A 25,351-nucleotide genomic window follows, 5' to 3' on the forward strand; every position below is an offset into this window, starting at 1 on the left:
TTCACTGACATGTAGAGAGAGGTTGATGGATGGGAGATAAGGTCCCCTACCTGCAAAAGCAGTCTACAGTATATTATTTAAAAAGAGTTAAGAATAATCATCAATTATAAGCATAAATATGTTGAACAACATTACCTTGAAACAAACCTTTTGATGAAACATTTTGTAGAACAAAGCTGATTTCTATTAGAATATTAATATTCATGACTGTACATACCAATTATTAATTCCTTTATAAAAAATTTGTTCTCAGTCTTAGAGTTCATGGACAATATATTTAATAAATACAGTCTTCATTGATTAGAACAACTGAACTAAGCATTTACAAGCTAATGCTAGTTGTGATAATTATTTCAATTATCTACATTGTCACATTCAATTTATTCACATTCCAAGTCAAATTTTAAAAAGAAATCAAGGATTCAAAACCATGGCAATGATTTCCACTTAACGTCAAGATGGAGTAATAGGGACCAGATTTACCCTCCATCCTGAATCAGCTAAAACATTTGGTTAAAATATATTTGGAAAATGGTTTTTAAGGCAATAGACATCAAGTAAAAAAGGACAGTGATCCCTGAAAGGTAGGAAACAAATGAGGCTAGTCCTACTATTGTTCCAGCTTACTGTCTAGAGAAAGTTTCTAGGTCATGATGCAGGGAGGAGGAATCTAAGCAGAGCCCAACAAATTCCCAGAATTGAAAAGATGGATCTGAGGGTCTGTTGAGTCCACAGAAGCTGGAGTTCACAGAGAATAGTACCAGAATGAAGACAATCGTATATATTGTCTTCATATACATTGTATATACATATACGTTTATATATATATATATATGCACATATACACACAAGACAATATATACACACACATACACTCTCTCCCTCTGTCTACAGAGTGTATATGTATCTGTGAACTCCAGAGGTCTGCAGAGGATTCCTCTGGAGCACTGAGCAAAGTACTGATAAGTGCATGCATGTGAGAAGAGTAACTGAGGCTAGGGGAAGAATCTTCAAAAGAATTAGAGAAAACAGAACTTGGAATTCTCAGTGCTTTTTTCCATAAGCCAGATTGGAAAACTTGATCACTCATAAGGCATTAAACAGAGTGCTCAAAAGGGTCTTGCCTATCTAAAAAATCTTAAGAGCAAGACAAAAAAAAAAAAAAAAAAAAAAAAAAAAAAAAAAAAAAAATCAAACTGTTTCCAAGTAACTGTCCCAGAAAGTTTCAATTATATATATATATGGCACCCAACAAGATAAAAACCACAATGTCTGGAATCTAATAAAAAGTTACCAGGCATACAAACAAGAAATTAACACACATGATTAAGAGAAAAAGAAACCAATTGCAGCTAACCCAGAATTGACACAGATGTTAGAATTAGCAGACAAGGACATCAAAACCCACTATAACTATATTCTGTATGTTCAAAAAGCTAGATAAAAGAATGACTAGGTTAACAAGAGACATGGAAGACATAAAAAAGACCCAAATCAAATTTCTAGAGATGAGTACTATGTCTGAGATGGAAAATATGCTGAATTGAGATTAATAACAAATTAGACATTGCAAAAGAAAAGGTTAGTAAATTTGAAAATAAGACAGTAAAAACTAAAATGAAACACACAGAGTGCTATGATTTGAATGTTTTGTCCTCTCCAAAATTTATGTTGAAACTTAATTCCCAGTGCAACAGTATTGGGAAGTGATTGAGTAATTAGGACTCCACCCTCATGAATGGAATTCGGTGCCCTTTTAAAGGGGCTTAATGGAAGGAGTTCATCCTCTTTGCCCTTCTGCATTCTGTCATGTGAGGGCACAGTGTTCCTCCCTTCCAGAGGACACAGTGTGCAAAGCACTATCTTAAAAGCAGAGACCGAACTCTCACCAGACAACAAACCTGCCAATGCCATGATCTTGAACTTTCCAGCCTTCATAACTGTAAGAAATACATTTCTGTTCTGTGTAAAGGTGATTCCTCAAGGATCTAGAACTAGAAATACCATTTGACCCAACCATCCTATTACTGGGGATATACCCAAAGGATTATAAGTCATGCTGCTATAAAGACACATGCACACGTATGTTTATTGCGGCACTATTCACAATAGCAAAGACTTGGAATCAACCCAAATGTCCATCTGTGACAGACTGGATTAAGAAAATGTGGCACATATACACCATGGAATACTATGCAGCCATAAAAAAGGATGAGTTTGTGTCCTTCGTAGGGACATGGATGCAGCTGGAAACCATCATTCTTAGCAAACTATCACAAGGACAGAAAACCAAACACCACATGTTCTCACTCATAGGTGGGAATTGAACAATGAGATCACTTGGACACAGGAAGAGGAACATCACACACCAGGGCCTATTGTGGGGAGGGGGTGGGGGGAGGAATAGTATTAGGAGATATACCTAATGTAAATGATGAGTTAATGGGTGCAGCACACCAACATGGCACATGTATACATATATAACAAACCTGCACATTGTGCACATGTACCCTAGAACTTTAAGTATAATAAAAATAAAAATAAATAAAGAAAAAATTATCCAGTCTGTGGTATTTTGTTATAGTAGCACAAATGGACTAAGACAGAGGAAAAATAAAGGACCAAGAAGAGAACAGATGCTTAGTAAGCTGTATAACAATGTCAAGTAGCCTGATGTACATGTAATTTAAGGCTTTGAAGGAGAGGATACAGAAGAGGGTACAGAAAAATTATTTGAGAAACTAATGGATACATTTTTTCCAAATTTGATGAAAACTGTAAATCCACAAATCTAAGAAGCTTAATGAACTCCAAGCAAAAGAAACATTAAGAAAATGACATTGAGCCACATCATAATTAAATTGCTCAAAACCAGATAAAAAAGAAAATAATTAAAATTACCAGAGGCAAAAAGACAAATTATGTACATAGGAAGAAAGATAAGATGACAGCAGATTTTTTAATTGGAAACAGTGCAAGTGTAAAGACAATTAGAGAAACATCTTTAAGCTACTTATTAGGGAAAAAAAGGTCCATGTAGTATTTTATAACCAATAAAAAAATATTTTTAAAACAAACATGAAATAAAAGACTTTTTAGACATAAAAGCTGAAATAATTTACAGCCAGCAAACTTGTACTATAAAAAATGTTAAAATAATTCCCATGGATAAAAGAAAAATGATACCAGATGGAATTATGTATCTACCCAAGAAATGAAGTACATTGGAAATGGTAACTACCAAGGTGAATACAGAAGGTTTTTTCAAATTATTGTAATAATTTAAAAAATAATTGTTTAGACAAAAATAATAAAAATGAATTATGGGCTTTATGATATATAAAGAAATAAAATATATGATAATAACTGTACAAAAGCTGGAGGAGAAGAAATAGAAGTTTGCTTTGTAGGGCTCTTATACTATATGAGAAGGGATATAATATTAGTTGAAGGTAGACTGTGATAAGTAAAAGGTATGTACTATAAACCCTAAAGCATTTAAAAAACACAAAAAGAGTTATGGACAATAGGCTAACAAAGGCTACATACAATAAAAAAATATGATATCCAAAAGAAGGTAGGAAAAGGTTACAAAGAACAAATGGGACAAATAAAAGACAAATAGCAAAATGGTAGATTTAAACCTAAACATATCAATAGTCATAGGAAATCTAAACAGTCTAAACATCTCAATTTAGAAAACCCTGAGTGGTGTTTTCTGCCAGAGGCTGATGGTCATGAACCTACAATTTGGTGGTGTCACAAAGGTAGGGCTGCAGTTACTGTTTCCTGTTGATGAAAACCACAGGCAATGAATTCTCTCACTACTTTTCTGGTTCAGATGGGCACTACTGAATCACACTGTGCTCCAACAATAGCCCTAAATGGGAAAGTATGCTTCGGTACCTAATGACACTACTCTTTGGTATGTAAGCTACAAATCAGTGCTTCTTGTGCTCCCAGTGCTTTATGGAGAAGGCTTTTCATTGTTCCTCACAGCCTTCCTTCGCTATTATTCATGTCTGAGTTACAAGACACCAGGTTGTACTCAAAGCCCCTATTCCTTCCAATCCTAATGTGTTGTCCTTGGGTCAAGCCTATGGGTATTCATTTTTTTCATCCTTTATGACGTGTCTTCAGTAGTTGGCTTTGGCCCTGTTTCTGTCTCCACCAATTCCTTATATATAATCAATTGCTATGTCCCATTAATTCTACCTTCAATATTTATCTTGAATCCATTCATTTATCTTCATTCCAACAGCCAATATCTCGCCTAAGCGACCTCTCCCTTGTTATAGCTGTAGTTCCCCAACTAGTTTCCCTACACCCTATCCCCTCTCAAATCTTACTCTACACAGTAATCAGTGCGCTCTTTTAAACAAATAAATTGGATTATGTTACATCCCCATAATGAGGAAACTCAAACTTCCTACTGGGGCCCATGAGGTCCCGTGTGACCTATGTGCCTCCGTGTTTGCCATTTCCCCTTTTGTCCTCTACATTCCAGCCACACAGTCTTTTTTTTTAATTCTCTGAAGTTTACTGGCTCATTCCAACTTCAAATCCTACAGACCAGTTTCCCTTTCTGGGGTCATCCTCTGCCACTTTTATATAGGTACCTATTATTAAGCCTTAAAATCCCACTTAGCCTTCACTTCCTTGGGAAAACTGGAAAAGCACCAGTTTCCTTCTTACATGTTCTCATGACATCCAGAGTTACTTCTTAATAAGCATTATCTATTAATTCATGCTTAATATTTGTCTCTACAGTGGGATGTGAACTCCCTGAGGGCTGAGAACATGTCTGTTTTACTCACTTCTGTATGCCCCGTGCCAAGCACTGTGGCTGGCTCTAGAAGTTTAGTATAGTAGTTCATTAAATCTAAGATGCCAGCAATCATAAGATGCACCATTATTTTATATGCCACTAAGGCAAACATCTCTAATTAAATTCTATTTTGCCTTCAATTTTAAGATGCAACCCAAACTCAGAAATGTGAAAATATGAAAAAGTATGTCTTAGAGTTCAGAATATAAATATTTTAAAAACTAAATACATGAGTAAAAGAATCATCTTTGTCCTCATTTATCCCCATTATGCCTGGCCCAACAAGCAATTCCCAATATGCCTGGACATTAGTATACCCTAAAATGAACTTATGTCTTGGTGCTGTCAAACCAGGATATCCCCACTATACTTGAAAGTCTGGACTGTTGTGTCTATGACCATTACCTAATTCTTGTCTGTTGAAATTATATTAGACTAATCCTATAATCAATACTATTTCCATATTTGTCAAGCATACTTTCTACAGAGTCCCACAAAAAGAGAAATCTACACATACGGTTTGGAACTAACAAAGTTTATTGTAAAACGAAATGGTCTTCCATATGAGCCAATTACAAAATATTAATTCATTTTTAAGAACTCTTTTACTTAGGGTTACATAGGGCAAGAAACATTATTAGGTGCCAACTTCTGTTTAATATCTTGTACCTACCTTCAGATTCTCTCCAATGACAGAAAGCTCTTAATAACCCTTTCCATACGAAAGAGTTGTTCAGGAAGTGAGTAGGAGACAGCAATGGGAAGCTAAAGACAAAAGGTGGGACTGTTCCAGTGAGAATTCAGAACTAGATGGAGGATTCACTGTGATTACTCAAAATTGTGAACAATAACTTAAGAATATGGAAAGAATCTCTAGGCTTCCAAAACCCTCCAGTCCCATCAATCAACGCTTAAGCATACAAGCTGTAACTGGCATGGAGGACATGCATTTTAAAGGTTGAAGGGATATTAGTCACTATAAAATGAGAAGGAGAGCAGCATAGTGAAAAAGGAATAGGGTTTAGGGTCCAGTGAAGTTTGGATCCTGGCTTTGGCACTTATTAGTTGTAAAGTTTAGACTCAATTTACTTATCTAAGACCAATAATATCTATCTTACAGGGCTGAGAAGATAAAATAATATATGAATAAAAGGCACTTAGAAGCAGTTCTGGCACATAGAGTCAATAAATATCAGCTTGTATTATTTTTATTGTGGAAAAGGAAAAAGGAAACTTCCTAAATTATGTGAGTGTTCTCTATTTGTATTCATTATTGTTGCAATCTGTTTTTAACTTATCTTTTTAAATATTGAAAAGTACCCAGATCACAACTGTATAGTTTAATGAATCACCACAAAATGAACATAACCATGTAACCAGTACGCAGGTCAAGAGAGAGAACATTACTTGCTCCTGAAAACCTAGCCCTTCATGGTCCCTCTCAATTGCTACTTTCCCTAATTTCCAAATCCAGTCATAATTCTGGTTTGAGTACCATAGATTAACTTTCCCTGCTCTTTTCCAACTGAATAAGCATAAAAGTATGCAGCGAATATTCTTTTGTTCTTGGTAACTTTTCCTCAACATTAAATTTGAGAGATTCATCTCTTGTTATGTGTGACTGCAGTTCCTTCATTTTTATTTACATCTAGTATTTCATTGAATGAATAGGCTACAATCTTTTTAACCATTTTATCGTCGATGATCATCCAGTCTGCTTTCCTTCAACCTTTTAGTTGCCACTGAATAATAGTTAATGTCTTATACCTGGTTGGACTCTTAACATAATCTCACATGTTGTGAATTGATGAAAATGATGGTTAAAATGGCTACAGCTGATAGAGGCAATAAACAGCAACTGAGTTAAACTGAGAAAGTGTGCTGAGGAGGAATGTGCTTGTCAACAAATCCAGGGTGCACACTGGAAACCTCAGGAACCATTATAAGGTATTCTTAATATGAAAGAGAAAGGGCAATCAGGCAAGCATTGCCCCTTCAATAAAATGATAAACAATATGTGAACTGAATGTAATACACAGTGAATTCAGTATGCATAGCCAAAAGACAGGGATTTCACAGTCTAGAAAATAACTTATTTCACAAATAAGGGCTACCACCTGTAATTAGCATAGTATGGACAATGTGATGGGACTTAAAATTCTTAGTTCTTCCTTTTAGGGGCTTTGAATTGACTATTGATTTAAATCTGGGTTCTTCACTTGCTACAAATATAACTGTCCGCAAAGTCCTTAAGCTATTTATGTTTTAGTTTCCCTACTTATAAATTTGTGATACAAAATACTACTTACCTCATATTTATGTCATGAGATAATCTATGTAAAGGGTTTAGCACAGTCAAAGACATCTAAAGGGAGCTCAATAATTGTTCACTATGAAAAGTGGTATGGCATAGTGATTAATCACATCAGCTTGGAGCCAGAGTGCCTGGGTTCAAGATCTAGCTCTAGTTTAAGGTCTAGCTCTGTATGACCATGAGCAAGGTATTTAACCATTCTGTGCCTTAGCATCCTCATGTATAAAGTGGGAATACTAATAGTACCTACTTCATTGGGTTGATGTGAACTTTAAATGAATATATATGCTGGCACATAGTAAACATAGTGAAAAAACTTCCCGAGACAACAGTAAAATTTAGAGTTACAGTTCTCAGCCCTGGCTACACATTAGAATCACCTGAGAAGCTTTAAAAAATGCTGATGTCTTGCAGTTCTCTCAGCAGGAACTCTACAAGCCAGAAGACAGTGGGGGCCAATATTCAACCTTCTTAAAGAAAAGAATTTTCAACCCAGAATTTTATATCCAACCAAACTAAGTTTCATAAGTGAAGGAGAAATAAAATCCTTTACAGACAAGCAAATGCTGAGAGATTTTGTCACCACCAGGCTTGCCTTACAAGAGCTCCTGAAGGAAGCACTAAACATGGAAAGGAACAACCGGTACCAGCAACTGCAAAAACATGCCAAACTGTAAAGACCGTCAATGCTAGGAAGAAACTGCATCAACTAACGAGCAAAATAACCAGCTAACATCATAATGACAGGATCAGATTCACACATAACAATATTAACCTTAAATGTAAATGGGCTAAATGCCCCAATTAAAAGACACAGACCGGCAAATTGGATAGAGTCAAGACCCATCAGTGTGCTGTATTCAGGACACCCATCTCACATGCAGAGACACACAAAGGCTCAAAATAAAGGGATGGAGGAAGATCTACCAAGCAAATGAAAAACAAAAAAAAGCAGGGTTTGCAATCCTAGTCTCTGATAAAACAGACTTTAAACCAACAAAGATCAAAAGAGACAAAGAAGGCCATTACATAATGGTAAAGGGATCAATTCAACAAGAAGAGCTAACTATCCTAAATATCTATGCACCCAATACAGGAGCACCAAGATTCATAAAGCAAGTCTTTAGAGACCTACAAAGAGACCTAGACTCCCACACAATAATAATGGGAGAATTTAACACCCCATTGTCAACATTAGACAGATCAACGAGACAGAAAGTTAACAAGGAGATCTAGGACTTGAACTCAGCTCTGCACCAAGCAGACCTAATAGACATCTACGGAACTCTCCACCCTAAAGCAACAGAATATATGTTCTTCTCAGCACCACATTGCACTTATTCCAAAATTGACCACATAGTTGGAAGTAAGCACTCCTCAGCAAATGTAAAAGAACAGAAATCATTACAAACTATCTCTCAGACCACAGTGCAATCAAATTAGAATTCAGGATTAAGAAACTCACTCAGAACCACACAACTACGTGGAAACTAAACAACCCGCTCCTGAATGACTACTGGGCAAATAATGAAATGAAGGCAGAAATAAAGATGTTCTTTGAAACCAATGAGAACAAACACACAACATACCAGAATCTCTGGGACACATTTAAAGCAGTGTGTAGAGGGAAATGTACAGCACTAAATGCTCACAAGAGAAAGCAGGAAAGATCTAAAATCGACACCCTAACATCACAATTAAAAGAACTAGAGAAGCAAGAGCAAACACATTCAAAAGCTAGCAGAAGGCAAGAAATAACTAAGATCAGAGCAGAACTGAAGGAAATAGAGACACAAAAACCCTTCAAAAAATCAATGAATCCAGGAGTTGGTTTTCAAAAAGATCAAGAAAATAGATAGACTGCTAGCAAGACTAATAAAGAAGAAAAGAGAGAAGAATCAAATAGATGCAATAAAAAACGATACAGCGGATATCACCACCGACCCCACAGAAATACAAACTACCATCAGAGAATACTATAAACACCTCTACACAAATAAACTAGAAAACCTAGAAGAAATGGATAAATTCCTGGACACATACACCTTCCCAAGACTAAACCAGGAAGAAGTTGAATCCCTGAATAGACCAATAACAGGCTCTGAAATTGAGGCAACAATTAATAGCCTACCAACCAAAAAAAGTCCAGGACCTTAAGAATTCACAGCCAAATTCTACCAGAGGTACAAAGAGGAGCTGGTACCATTGCTTCTGAAATTATTCTGATCAATTGAAAAAGCGGGAATCCTCCCTAACTCAACTGATGAGGCCAGCATCATCCTGATACCAAAGCCTGGCAGAGACACAACAAAAAAAGAGAATTTTAGACCAATATCCCTGATGAACATTGATGCAAAAATCCTCAATAAAATACTGCCAAATTGAATCCAGCAGCACATCCAAAAGCTTATCCACCATGATCAAGTGGGCTTCATCCCTGGGATGCAAGGCTGGTTCAACATACACAAATCAATAAATGTAATCCATCATATAAACAGAACCAAAGACAAAAAACACATGATTATCTCAATAGATGCAGAAAAGACCTTTGACAAAATTCAACAGTGCTTCATGCTAAGAACTCTCAATAAAATAGGTATTGATGGAACGTATCTCAAAATAATAAGAGCTATTTATGACAAACCCACAGCCAATATCATACTGAATGGGCAAAACCTGGAAGCATTCCCTTTGAAAACTGGCATAAGACAGGGATGCCCTCTCTCACCACTCCTATTCAACATAGTGCTGGAAGTTCTGGCCAGGACAATCAGGCAGGAGAAAGAAATAAAGGGTATTCAGTTAGGAAAAGAGGAAGTCAAATTGTCCCTGTTAGCAGATGACATGATTGTATATTTAGAAAACCCCATCGTCTCAGTCCAGAATCTCCTTAAGTTGATAAGCAACTTCAGCAAAGTCTCAGGATACAAACTCAATGTGCAAAAATCACAAGCATTGCTATACACCAATAACAAACAAACAGAGAACCAAATCATGAGTGAACTCCCATTCACAATAGCTTCAAAGAGAATAAAATATGTAGGAATTCAACCTACAAGGGATGTGAAGGACCTCTTCAAGGAGAACTACAAACCACTGCTCAACAAAATAAAAGAGGACACAAACAAATAGAAGAATATTCCATGTTCATGGATAGGAATAATCAATATCATGAAAACAGCCATACTGCCCAAGGTAATTTATAGATTCAATGCCATCCCCATCAAGTTACCAATGACTTTCTTCACAGAATTGGAAAAATCTAAAGTTCATACAGAACCAAAAAAGAGCCTGCATTGCTAAGAGAATCCTAAGCAAAAAGAATAAAGCTGGAGGCATCACACTACCTGACTTCAAACTATACTACAAGGCTATAGTAACCAAAACAGGATGGTACTGGTACCAAAACAGAGATATAGACCAATGGAACAGAACAGAGCCCTCAGAAATAATATCACACGTCTATAACCATCTGATCTTTGACAAACCTAACAAAAACAAGAAATGGGGAAAGGATTCCCTATTTAATAAATGGTGTTGGGAAAACTAGCTAGCCATATGTAGAAAGCTGAAACTGGATCCCTTCCTTATACCTTATACAAAAAGTAATTCAAGATGGATTAAAGACTTAAATGTTAGACTAAAACTAGGGTGTATTTAATACATGGTGCAAGGAAAACTAGCTAGCCATATGTAAAAAGCTGAAACGGGATCCCTTCCTTACACCTTTTACAAAAATTAATTCAAGATGGATTAAAGACTTAAATGTAAGACCTGAAACTAGGGTCTATTTAATAAATGGTGCTGGGAAAACTAGCTAGCCATAAGTAGAAAGCTGAAACTGGATCCCTTCCTTACACCTTATACAAAAATTAATTCACGATGGATTAAAGACTTAAATGTTAGACCTAAAACCATAAAAACCCGAGAAGAAAACCTAGGCAATACCACTGAGGACATAGACATGGCCAAAGACTTCATGACTAAAACACCAAAAGCAATGGCAACAAAAACCAAAATTGACAAATGGGATCTAATTAAACTAAAGAGCTTCTGCACAACAGAAGAAACTACCATCAGAGTGAACAGGCAACCTACAGAATGGGAGAAAATTTTTGCAATCTACCCATCTGACAAAGGGCTAATATCCAGAATCTATTAAAAAAAAAAAAAACTAATTTACAAGAAAAAACTCAACCCCTTCAAAAAGTGGGCAAAGGATATGAACAGATACTTCTCAAAAGAAGATATTTATGCAGCCAATAGACACATGAAAAAATGCTCATCATCACTGGCCATCAGAGAAATGCAAATCAAAACCACAATGAGATACCATCTCACACCAGTTAGAATGGTGATCATTAAAAAGTCAGGGAACGGCCGGGCGCGGTGGCTCAAGCCTGTAATCCCAGCACTTTGGGAGGCCGAGATGGGCGGATCACAAGGTCAGGAGATCGAGACCATCCTGGCTAACACGGTGAAACCCCATCTCTACTAAAAAATACAAAAAACTAGCCAGGCGAGGTGGCAGGCGCCTGTAGTCCCAGCTACTTGGGAGGCTGAGGCAGGAGAATGGCGTGAACCCGGGAGGCAGAGCTTGCAGTGAGCTGAGATCGCGCCACTGCACTCCAGCCTGGGTGACAGAGCGAGACTTCGTCTCAAAAAAAGTCAGGAAACAACAGGTGCTGAAGAGGATGTGGAGAAATAGGAACACTTTTACACTGTTGGTGGGAGCACAAACTAGTACAGCCATTGTGGAAGACAGTGTGGCGATTCCTCAAGGATCTAGAACTAGAAACACCATTTGACCCAGCCATCCCATTACTGGGCATATACCCAAAGGATTCTAAATCATGCTGCTATAAAGACACATGCACACATATGTTTATTGCAGCACTATTCACAATAGCAAAGACTTGGAACCAACCCAAATGTCCATCAGTGACAGACTAGATTAAGAAAATGTGGCACATATACACCATGGAATACTATGCAGCCATAAAAAGGATGAGTTCATGTCCTTTGTAGGGACATGGGTGAAGCTGGAAACCATCATTCTGAGCAAACTACCATAAGGACAGAAAACCAAACACCGCATTTTCTCACTCATGGGTGGGAATTGAACAGTAAGAACACTTGGACACAGGAAGGGGAACATCACACACCAGGGCCTGTCGGGGGCTGGGGGGGCAGGGGGAGGGATAGCATTAGGAGCTATACCTAATGTAAATGGTGAGTTAATGGGTGCAGCACACCAACATGGCACATGTATACCTATGTAACAAACCTGTATGTTATGCACATGTACCCTAGAACTTAAAGTATATGTGTTTGTGTGTGTGTATATACGTATTTAAAAAACAAGTAATCAGAACAAACTTTTAGTTTAAAAAAGAAATGCTGATATCTGGACCCTATGCCCAGATAGTTTGGTTTAATTTGTCTGTGATAGGATCTGGGAAACCTGTGAAATCTCCTCAACTGATTCTAATGTGTAGCAAAGTGTGAGGTCCCTGCTTTAGAAACCCTTCCTTATTAAGACAAACTCCAACACTAATTCTTACCTTGATCACAGAGAATCAGGAGCCATTGAACACTGTCTCTTTACAGTACTTCCCCAATAACTACTAATGGGCTCTTCTGTGTAATTCATACGGGTCATGCAAAGTTGAACAACATACGGCCTTCACCAAAAGGAATTTATAGTAGAGTTCATTAGAGCAAGTACACATGGGCCATGATCACTAAGCCTCATGTCAGAATGCAATGATTCAAAGTGGCATGGAAGCAAGAAAGTGTCATGGAAGTAAGGGAGGCCATTTACACTTAATGGCAAAACATAAGGGGTTCATGTAAGAAGTGGCATCTACTTCAAGTGGCTCTTGAAAAGTGGATTAATCTTCATCAATATCAGTTTTCTCATCCCTAACAAGATTCCTGAGGCTGCATGCTCTACTAACACAGAAGTCTGAGATTTTATGAGACCAGGCCATGTGTAATCTGGAATATATTTGATATTCCAGTTTCTTTAAGGTATAGTCACTTTTGGAAAGCAAACTGAAGTCCCAGTCCCCATTTTGTGATGAAGGATGGAAAATGGTTTGCTTGAGTTTGTAGTTTGCTTCAGATTGGAATTCATGGCCTCTTAAGTCCTAGATGAAGTCCAAAGCAATCCTTAGGTTCAAATGCACAGATAGTCTTTAATGACACCTTAAGATCAAAGAGAATAAAACCTTTCTCAGTTCTTGCTAAAGAAAGGGTGCTAATTTTCTGGCATTTGGGCTCCTGTGGAAGAGTGTGGGGTTGCACTTTGGTCCAGAGCTGCTGTATAGAGTCCAGATGAGAAGATCTTTAGACACCTTTATCAGAATTCAGAGAACAAGCCTGCATCCTAACAAACTGGAGAAGTGAGAAGGGACAATGGAGGCTTGCGTCAGCACACCAAGAAACCTCCAAATTAGTTATGACAGTGCTGAGGAAGCAAAGCTGAGGTAAAAATAGTCTGTCTTGATGCCCTCTTATCTAAACCACTATTTCATTTTATTATATCTTTGATTAGATTACTCTATAAGAAATATATATCAAAAAGAAATATAACACTACTTGATACTATCAGAGAAGTGAAACTTATAAAATGTTATTATATTAGAATAACATACTATACGCAGCAGGATTCTCTGTGGTAAAGAATAACCAGTAGAAAAAAGGGGGGCCCTGGCTAGGTAGGTTCCCTTTTATTCTTTTCATGTCTTAGATAAAGGTTAGATGGATAGTTCTCAATGACCCAACTCTAGAGATGTAGATGTTCATTCATTATTCAATCAACAAATATTTATTGAGCATATACCGTGAGCTAGATGCTACTGAAGGGAGCAAGTCAGATAAAGAACCTTGCCTTCATGGAGCTTATAATCAAGCTAAGGGAAACAGCTAATATACAGTAAACATAATCAGTAATAGAGTTTGATATAAATGATAGTGTGGCTATAAGGTAATAAGGTACTGTGGGAAAACAAAAATTTGGAAAGTTGAGTCAGGTCAGGGTATTGATGAGAGCCTAGGTCAGAGTGGTAATGACAAGGCTTTGCTGAGAAGATAAAATTTGAATAAAGATTTGGAGAAGGTAGAGAAGGTAGTCAAGTGGCTATCTGATGGCAGAACATTCCAGTCACAGAAAACAGTCATTGCAGTGGCCCAGAGCACATGCCCTCTATATTTGGGAAACGGCAAGAAGGTCAGTGTGCCTGAAGCAGTGAGCTAGGGGGTAGGTTAGTGGGAGATGAGGTCAAGAGGAAAGAGGGGATAGATTATGAATGGCATTGTTCACCATAGTGAGGGCACTGGCTTTTGCTCTGAGTGGGATGAGGAGCTACGGGAAGATGTTCAACAGGGAGGTGCTAAATAGGAGTTTTCTGGATGTTGTGTTGAAAATACAATATACAAGGCAAAATGGAATCGGGGGACTATCTAAAGAGTATTCCAGTACAAAGGTGTGGTAGGGAGAATTCTAAATCCCAAGTCCCGAAGATTTCCAGTTCTGGCTGTGCATAATCCTGCTAGTAATTCCATCAGACACTAATCTAGAGACTGTTATGGAGGGGATTTACAGATATAATTAAATCTCAAATTAGTTGACCTTAAAATACAGAGATTATTAGGTGTGCGTGATCTAATTAACAGGCCCTTTAAATCTGGGTATAGAGGAAGTCAAAAGATTTGAAATATAGAAAGGAATTAATGCGCTGTTCCTGACTTGAAAATGGAAGGCACCACGTGTAATGAAATGTGTACAGTCGTGTAAAGAAATGTGTACAGCCTCTAGAAACTAAGGGCAGCCCCTGGCTAACAGCCAGCAACAAGGAACGGGGGCCTCATCTCTACTGCTGCAAGGAGCTGAATTCTGCCAGCAACAAAAATGATCTTGGAAACATATTTTTCTTCAAAACCTCCAGAGAAAATCTCATCCCAGCTGACACTTTGACTTCAGCCTTATAAGACCCTGGGCAGAGAAGTCATGCTAAGCCAGACTTTTGACTTACAGAATTACAAGCTAATAAATGGGTATTTTAAGTAGCAAAGTTTGCTATACTACAATAGAAAATTACTGCATCAGCTGAAAGCTAATATTCCCTATTTTGCTATACCTATGTTTATTTTAATTCATAAACATAATGTCCTTTACATAAATGACATTACCATACTATATCTATGTTTAATTCATAAACATAATACCCTTTACATAAATGACTACATTATCATGTATATATACAAACACATAATTCTGTCTCATGAAATAAGCATATTTAGTATAAGGATATGTACAAAAATGGAAAGCTTGCCCAATTGTTAGTGAGTACTCAAATTGGTGTGTTTATCATCAGCATCCTGCTCCTTCCTGGGCCATGAGAGATATATTATAAAGAGAGGTAGGCACTCAACAATTGCCTAACTGGGGCTTCTTCTTACGGAAAGCTATGAGGAAACTTTTCCAAAGAATTTGAGAAAGCTTCCTGGAAGAGATGGTAAATTTCAAGAGTGGTTTCGAAATTAGAAAGAATGTCACTAGACTAAATGGCGATATTCTTATATTCTTATCCTGTATTCTTATTATAGATTTGTTCCAAGGACACTAAAGTTAATATCAGTCATTTTATTTAAAACATGGTGGTGTTAACAACTTGTGTCCAAATAAAAACTTCATCTATTTTCAAAAAAAATTTAGTTCAGGTGCTTCCTCATGTCCCTTCTTCCAGGAAGTTCCAGACTAGATCAAGGATCCTTCTTAGCAGCCATAACTTTTGCTGTGTACAAACTACCCCAAGATGTAATAGCTTAAAATGACAGCTATTTATTTGTTCACTATTCTATGGTTCAACTATTTGGGCTAGGTTCATCTGGGATGGATCATCTCTGTTCCACATGGCAGTGGCTGGACACCCTCATGTGTCTGCATGGCCTCACCTGGTGGTTAAGATAACTGGGCCATGTGTCTCTTATCACTCAACAAGTTAACCGGGTCTTAGTCACAGAGTAGTGGTCACAGCATCCCAAGAGTAGCAGGAGAGAGCTAACTTCAATATGCAAGCATTTTTTTAAGCCTCTAGTTTTGCTATATTTGCCATTGTCCCATTGACCAGGACAAGTCACATGAACAAGTTTATAGTCAGTGTAAGAGGAAGCTATTACCCAAGGGTGTAGATACAGGGAGGGAAATTATTATAGCCATTTTGTAAAATAATCTGCCTTTACTGCACTGAATTATAATCTTCTATTTTATGTTTATGTCTTCTTAAGGACAGAAGTTCTGTTTCTTCTTGTCTGTAATGTGATCATGTATTATAACACAGTGCCTGACACTATGTTGCATACTCCACAATAGTTCATTTTTTTCCCCACTGTGTGGTGTTTATAAGAACCCAAGCCATTTGGACCCATAGTTACCCATTTTGGTGAAATGGAAAGAGAAAGAGTTCAAAATAATCCTGAATTTCCATATGCCATCCCCAAAGACTTACGAGCCTCACCAGGACTTGAGCAAAAGCATAGCTTGGAGAGCTTCTCTCACTGTTAGCTTCCCTGCAAAGGCTGCCAACAACATTCTTAAACTAAAGTGCCAATGGTGCTTCAACTCCGTCCCCAGAGAATTCTCACACATCATCTCTTTGCATATTTTTTTACACACTCACTACATCAATGACTCTTCAATTTGCTGTGGCTTGGGAAATGTCAGGAGGGAAAGTTTATGAAGTCTTCTACATATGCAGATATCTGGCTAAAGCAAGCAGGCCTGCAGATCAATTTGCTTGGCTTTCTTACTTTTTAATCTTTATCCAAGAACTTCATAAGATCCTGATTATGTACAAAAGATTATTGTTTCCAGCTTCTTTCAGAAATACTGGGAAAGTCATTCAAATTTGCTGGGGATATACCTGATTCAAGGAGCAATCATCTTTATTTTTTAGAGCTAAAACAGATACCCAAACAAATCTTTATTTAAAAACTCCTACAGGTATCAGTCTTACTGTTTTCATAGTTCTCTTACTACAGTCTCTCGTTAGAAGCCTTCTGGTAGGGGGAATAAAGCAAGACCAAATGTGGCAAAACTATGTATGGCCTCTTTCGTTTTAAATTCCAAGCATGTCCTGGGTTTGTCAGCTGCTTGAAATGGTCCAGCTGGTCTTAGTTGACCAGATGGCTGAAAAGTAAGGAGAAATTTCCTTATATAGGAAATAGGCCATCCCAGTTAATAATGGTGAAAGACAATGCCTCTGGATCCTTGCTTCTGGACCTGTCAGAGTCATCTGCACACCTAGGTCATTCTAGCTATCTCAGTGTTTGCTTTCACTTCTATAGTCTCTGGGCTTCAGCCACAAATGAGGACTCAAGACACACTTAGGAGTGGCTATAAATCATCTAGCTATGATAACAAACATGGAGTAAAGGAAAATAATCGTTTAATCTTGTTTTGCCATATGCAAAGCCTGCCGGATGTCTCAGTCTTCCATCTTCCATTCAATTCATCCTCATACTTTTCTGAGGGTGGGAAAGACAACACGCAGCCTTTAGTCTGCCACTAGAGGCTTTATGCTCTAAACGGTTAAAAGAAGTATTGCCAGCACAATAGCTTCTTGGGGGTTGGCAGAGATGTATGTTTAAAAACCAATTTTATAGCTTCAAAGGGGAAGATACCGATGAAACACTTATCATGCTGGTATTTGATTTTCCTGTATTTAGAGAAGAGATTGAACTTCTGAAAAACAAAAAATCAAGAACAAAAACACAAAAAGTATTGGTTGGCAGGAAGGTAGGAAATTAACTTGGGACCAATAAACACAAGTTTCTTACTTGAAAACTTGTTTAAAATGTGTGAAGCATGTTTGAAATGTGCCCAGATTTTCTTCTAGAAAGACTTATTTTAAAAGTGTAGCCCAAATATTATGAGTAGAAGGTCCTCATTGCCTGGAATGCCCTTTACCTCCTCCTAGTTCACCTACTTAATATGCCTCCTATTCAGCTCAGGCTCCCTCCTTCAGGCCATTTTCCTAAGTCTGCTCCTGCTCTCTCTACTTCCTTTGCTCCCTCCCCCTCTCTTCTCTCCCTTCTTCACCCACCTATTCCTCCCTCCTTCACTTAATAGATTAGGCATCCTATTTCATATATCTTTATACTGTACATTGTTGAATAATCACCACTCCAAATGCCTATCTCTGGCCTAGCAGATTATAAGCCCCTAAGGGTAGCGGCTGTGTTTTATCTTTGACCCCTAAAAGAATGCATGGCACAGATAAAACATTCAATAAGTGTTAGTTGAATAAATAAATGGATGGATGAATCATCAATTGAATTATACTGGGAATATCCCTTGATTACAAGTATTTTCAAAACTGTTCATTTATTCACTGATTTACTCTTTACTGAGCACCTACTGTGAACCAGGTGTTATGCTGAGGGGTGGGTACATGAACATTTCCATGATCAATGAAGTCCTTGCCCTCATAGGGATAAAAGTCTAAAATTGAGAGTGTATATTTATATGTGTAACAGTATGGGAATAGGATATTCTTACTGCCTCAGCATTTTTAGTAAAGCCTTACACTAAAGGGAGACACTGCACATATACATGTCAGATTCAGGACTTTCTAGAAGACAGAAAATGCTGTCTAGAGACTCTAACATCCAACACCCTGTATTATTACAGAAAACCAGACATTTGAAAACATTAATTGAAGTAATGGAATTTGTGGATGTTGACAGTGCTGTGGCATTCTCCCTATTCTCCTAAAGATGGGTAGAAGGTGGCTTATACCCACCCCTGTAAGAGAAAAGACGGGTATCTCTTCCGTATGCCATATATTTGGTAAGCTGCTGAAATTCCAACAAGTTGCCCCTGGATCAGAGTTCTTAAGAGAATCTCTCATTTGTCCTTAGTCATTTGGGTTTTATATGAAAATGTGAACACCAATATCTGTTTCTTACCTGAATGAATTTTGAAGGCAGTAGGTTAGCTGGAATACCCATGATAGTAGGGTGAAAGCAGAAAGATTAGCAGTTGGTTAAGTTGCATTTCTATCATTTAGCAAGGCAATAATGCACAAGTTCTTAGTGAGCCTAATAAATGGTGTGGAAGATAGCCAAATGTGAGTCATCTGGAAAACACGTCAACCAGGAGGGCTATCTTCTTGAGGAAGGGGACCTGAGGAGTAAGAAGTTGCATGGGATATGCTGTTAGGAGGTGATAGCTAAGAGGAGATGATAAGACATCACCCAGAGAGTACATTATTCATCTGGAAATGGTGTAGTATGTGGGATGCCCCGGGAACTCCAAAAAACTCAAGTTCACCTCGCAAGAAATCCAGCATTTGGGGGCTTGCCATTAGAGAAGGCACTAATAGTATACCACAGCGTCGGTCACATGCGACTTTCCTCCATCTTTCCCATTACCCTCAGCCCTCAACAATGGTGAAGTCAGCAACATGAGTGAGGAAAAAAGTTGGAAATACAGGGGAGGAACTGTGAAGGAACAGACAATGTGCTGCACATCACTGTACATTTTCAAGGCAAAAGTCAGGCCTGAGCATGCAGCAAGGGAAGAAAAGAGCATTGAATTGTACATGAGACTGAAATTTTGTTTCAGACTAGATAATTTTTTTAAAGTCTGATAATAGACTATCCTAAGGTATTTGTCCCTGATATGTTAGCTGTCTATTAAATTGAAAAATACACATTTGTACATTCCAGGTGTAATAGCATAGCGTATAGTACTGAGAATCTATAGAATCCTCCAGGGGCAGAGAAGACATAGCCAAGTGAGGGTATTTAATGGCAGTGAGTGGGGAAAAATTGAGTCGTATCTTGTTCAGACCCTCTGGAGCTTAACCCATTTAATCAACTATCTGTAAAAAACACACATGTGTGTATTTGTGCATACATACATAGTTGCCCCTTGGTATCCACAGGGAATTGGTTCTAGGACCTTTGCAAATACGAAAATCTGTGGATGCTCAAGTCCCTTATATAAAATGGAGTATTATTTGCATATAACCTATGCACATCCTCCCATATACTTTAAATCATCTCTAGATTACTTATAATACCCAATACAATGCAAATATTGTATAGTTGTTATGCTGTACTGGTTATTTTAGTTGCATTATTTTTATTGTTGTTTTGCTTTTTTTAAAAAATATTTTTGATCAATGGTTTGTTGAATCTGCAAATGCAGAACCTGCAGATATGGAGGACCAATTGTATCATGTACACACACACATATGACAAACTTTGGGTAATCTGACAGTACAACTATAAGTGAATAGTGAGCCATCCAAAGAACAGGACATCTTCTATTCATAAGGCCCTTTATGCATTTTCTAATATAACTTCTCATCCAATGGAGCAGTCTTTTCTACTACATTATGGACAGGGAACAGTAACAATAAAAATAACCAGAATGAGTTGAATACCAATGATGTAGAAAACGTGGGCTAAACAATTTATAAAAGTACTGCTTCATCTCACCCTCATTTAATTTTTTAAGGGGTAGATAATCATGTTCTCATTTTAGAAATGATGAAACAAACTTAGAGAGGTTGAGTGAAGTAAAGGCTCTAAGATTTAGATCAAGGCCTGCGTATGTTTCAAAATATGTCTTTGTTCATTTTTTTTTTATTATTATACTTTAAGTTCTGGGTTACATGTGCAGAACGTGCAGTTTTGTTACATAGGTATACATGTGCCATGGTGGTTTGCTGCACCCATCAACCCATCATCTACACTAGGTATTTCTCCTAATGTTATCCTTCCCCTAGCCACCCCCCAGCCCCCGACAGGCCCCAGTGTGTGATGTTCCCCTCCCTGTGTCTATGTATTCTCATTGTTCAACCCTGACTTGTGAGTGAGAACATGCGGTGTTTGGTTTTATGTTCCTGTGTTAGTTTGCTAAGAATGATGGTTTCCAGCTTTATACATGTCCCTGCAAAGGATATGAACTCATCCTTTTTTATGGCTACATAGTATGCCATGGTGTATATGTGCCACATTTTCTTAATCCAGTCTATCACTGATGGACATTTGGGTTGGTTCCAAGTCTTTGCTATCATGAGTAGTGCCGCAATAAACATACGTGTGCATGTGTCTTTATCATAGAATGATTTATAATCCTTTGGGTATATGCCCCGTAATGGGATCGCTGGGTCAAATGGTATTTCCAGTTCTAGATCCTTGAGTAATCGTCACACTGTCTTCCACAATGGTTGAACTAATTTACACTCCCACGAACACTGTAAAAGCATTCCTATTTTTCCACAACCTCTCCAGCACCTGTTGTTTCCTGACTTTTTAATGATCGCCATTCTAACTGGCATGAGATGGTATTTCATTGTGGTTTTGATTTGTATTTCTCTAATGACCAGTGATGATGAGCATTTTTTCATATGTCTGTTGGTTGCATAAATCTCTTCTTTTAAGAAGTGTCTATTCTGTCCTTTGCCCATTTTTTGATGGGGTTGTTTTTTTTTCTTTCTTTCTTGTAAATTTGTTCATATATTCTTAACTTCGCAAAGTCTGCTTGAGAATTTTTGGAAAGGGAGACATACTGTAGAGAAATTCCAGTCCTTTATAGTACATGTCATATTATTATGAGATTCTTCTGTACATTAAAACTCAAATACTTTTCTGTATAACTTTTACCCACGGATTCTGCTTCAAGTCTAATCTACTAGGTTGGTACGAAAGTAATTGCAATATTTGCCATTACTGTTAATGACAAAAGCCACAATTACTTTTGCACCAACCTAATGTCTTCAACATGGCCTCACATGGGAGAACATGGCTGTTCATTAAATTATCCGTCCAGTGAGGATGTATTGGTTGTCTAGTCTAAGCCACATACTGTTCTAGGTGTTGAAGTTAACAGAATGAACAAGACAAAGTTCTTGCCTGCATAGAACATATATCCCATCAAATATCTTCTCATAGATCTTCCCTCATTCACTCTAAACATGCTCAGTCCCTTCTTTTTTCTCATTGAAAGTTTTTAAAAATTAAAAACTATGTATATGTTATCTAGAACACAGTGGGCTACAAACACTCTTATGCAAATGTACTTATAATTATCATACTTACAAAAGCAAAAAAGAAAACTCTAAATATCTAAGATGGTGTAAAAGTTTGATCTCAGTTTTCTTTGTGTGCATGTGAGTGGGCTTGCCCATAAATGCACACAGAAAAAAAGACTCAAAGAAAATACACCGAAATCTTAACAACAGTTATTTAATGGTTGGTTAACGTTAGTCATGTTTTCTGTGTTTTCTATCTTTTCTATAACAAACATCTTACTTTTAAAGTGTAATGTGCATGTGTACTCTGTACAGGGCATTGAAGGAGGCCCTGCAGGAACTGTACAATCACCACAGTGGAGCATCTGGTCAGGGATTGCCGTGTTTATAAATTAAAATGAGTATTTACATGAATGCACATGTATAAGTAACTGTATGACCAATTTTTATTTTCCATGACTCACTTTTTATCCCATATTTGTTTCACACCATCATCTACATAAGTTACATTTCCTCATGGTCAGTTGAAAGCCAACCATGTTTAATAACAGCATAAGAAAAGTACATGGAGGAAGATAAACGTAATGGTGGCAAAAGGATAACCACCATGAGTTCAGAGCTAAGTATAAAATGATTTTTGATTATACTCTCTTTTGGTTTATCTGAGTTCCTGATTGCCTCTACATACAAAGATCACTGATCAGTGACCATTTATTTAGCAAGAGTTTTGACCATTGATGCAGAATCATAACAGCTTTATAAAATGAGTAACAAATTTATAAAAACTCAAACTCCCATTTTGAGATAAATGACTACTCTTTTCATAGCAATGAACAGTTGGAGGCTAAATGTCTTATATTTTGACGTTACATGCTTACAATTTGTCACCAGTATTTTAGCTGTCTATTAAATTGTAAAATATATGTTTGTACATCCTGAGGTTTAATGGCATGGCATGCAGTAATGGCAGTAGCTAATAACTAATAAGAAATAAGCAAATGACCTGTTTAGGAGGGGCACAGAGTGGATTAAAAGTGCTATTAGGTAAAATTGATTTTTGATTATACAGATTAAAAAAGCTGTATTTCTGACATCTGTATTCCAATAGAAAAATAATACAGGTACATTACACTATTTGTTACTCTAGAAGATAAAAAAGTATTAGAGATATCTCTATTCCTTTCTCCATGACCATATAAAACCTAATGTTTATCTTTGGAGGCATGGGACTTAATAAGTTGTGTAAATATTTCTCCAGTATTCAGCCCACCTCTATTATAACCACAGACCTCCTCCATATGTCATCTTATATTCTGGACATGGGAAATAATGTGGAACATGGTCTAACATTTCTTATTATGTCAAATTCAGCACAACCAAACATAAACTCAAGCTAGCAAAAATATGGGATTACATCTTCGTTATTTTCCTGAAATGCATTTTGGAGATACTGATCAACCAGTATGAGACAATGTACACTGAATCCTAAATTGAACTCATATTCTGGAAAATTGAAGCCAATGGCTCATTGTACTCAGTGGAATGGGGAAGCACACAAAGGCACACTTATGGGGCGCTAGAGCATTTCAAAAGTGGGACATTTATCATTACTTGCTTAAGCAATACTTACAAATGCAGATGGCCTGCTTTTTATAAAAATAGATTACACAGCCACTTATGGATTATTATTTGAGGTGCTACAAAATGTCTATATGTCCCTGATATCGATCCCACACTCCTCTGTCACCATGCCACAGTTCTAGGAATTTTCACCATTTTGGATGACTCTACTGTTCCTTCTCTAGGTAACTGTGTCCCTCAAAAATAGTAGCATATCAGCCATTAAAGGAAATTAAGGCATAGCAATGTTTCATATATCAGATTGCTGTACCCTAATACTGTACATTAATTTCTTACATATATTCATTGATATGGCTCTTCTGTGTAAATTTCCAGGAGCCTAATTCAAATTTTTATTACTATAAATGACTTCATTGAACATATGAATTGCAATAGTTTCACCAATAAATACTTGAAAATATGGCCTAAGTTGCATCAGTCTTACTCCAATTCTTGCACGCTTCATGGCTCATAAACAACCGAGGTCAAAAGCACTCAAGGGCTTTCTAGAATCTCTAAGCCATGTTTCCGCCTCTACTCATTTCTCTTCACTCTCAATACTGATTTCCCTTTCCTCTAAATGATATGATTTTGAGGGTTCCCCATGTTCCCAGATCCCTGATTCTCTCAAACTCAGCTTTTTGTCCTCTTATTGCATTCTTATCTACGACAGTGTCATAGAGTGGCCAACATTTCTGTCCTCACAGAACTCTCCAGCCCACAAGACCTTTGAGAACCTTTCATGTCAAATGTTATCAAGCAAGATTTCTTACCTTTGGCAGAGATGCCCTGGAGCCTGAACTCTGGGTGGTCATCGTTAAGACTGTGGTGATGCCCAGTGCGACCCTGGCAGGAGCTGCATCCATGTTTATCCAAAAGGAAACCCAGGACAAAATTACTATAAGCAGGCTTGGGATGTACATCTGGATCAAATAATATCCCATTTGGCGTTCCAGATGAAACTTGACCTCAATGCAGGTAAACTTTCCTAGAAGGAGTAAATGATCATTTAAAGTCTAGTCTGAATTTAGATTTCCAATTCCACTATCCCACGTTGTTTAAAAAAAAAAAAAAAAAAAAAAAAAAGACTACTGCAGATGGATTTGGAAGATTGCACAAAATGTTCACCCTACATAACCAATTCAACTCTTCTCCAACTGAACCATTAATAGAAATAATTACTGTGCAATAATAGTGATAATAATAGTGTGAGAATGTGTGATCTAAAGAGTCACTGGACCAAAACCATAAGGCATATTTAATTTTTAAAATCTGTGCTTGCTGCAGCTTGATTGTTTTAGACAGAGCTTCAGAATTTACAAGACTGACAGAAAATTACCAGTGGAAATAAAATATTCAAATTTTGTGGGGTTATATGTAATATATAGTATATTATATCAATAGCATATACTATATAGCATATAATACGTAACACACGACATACACTGTGTAATAGTTGAAGCCATTTCCTCCAAAGAAGTACAGTTTACATAAAACTACGAAGTATTTAAAGAACTGTGTATCTATCATTGTGTT

At 37.2% G+C, this 25,351-nt stretch overlaps 1 protein-coding gene across 5 annotated transcripts in view; it reads right to left on the reverse strand.

The window, feature by feature from the left end:
* GLRA2 (glycine receptor alpha 2) overlaps positions 1–25,351 on the reverse strand; it is a 232,155-nt gene that overhangs the window by 119,656 nt on the left and 87,148 nt on the right. For all 5 annotated transcript variants that reach the window (XM_010375483.2, XM_010375487.2, XM_010375486.2 and 2 more), the window contains one exon: positions 24,589–24,803. In XM_010375483.2, coding sequence (XP_010373785.1) covers positions 24,589–24,803 — 215 coding nt within the window. The remainder of the gene's footprint in view (positions 1–24,588; positions 24,804–25,351) is intronic.

This window comes from Rhinopithecus roxellana, chromosome 7, assembly GCF_007565055.1.
Source record: "Rhinopithecus roxellana isolate Shanxi Qingling chromosome 7, ASM756505v1, whole genome shotgun sequence".
Classification (NCBI taxonomy): domain Eukaryota; kingdom Metazoa; phylum Chordata; class Mammalia; order Primates; family Cercopithecidae; genus Rhinopithecus; species Rhinopithecus roxellana.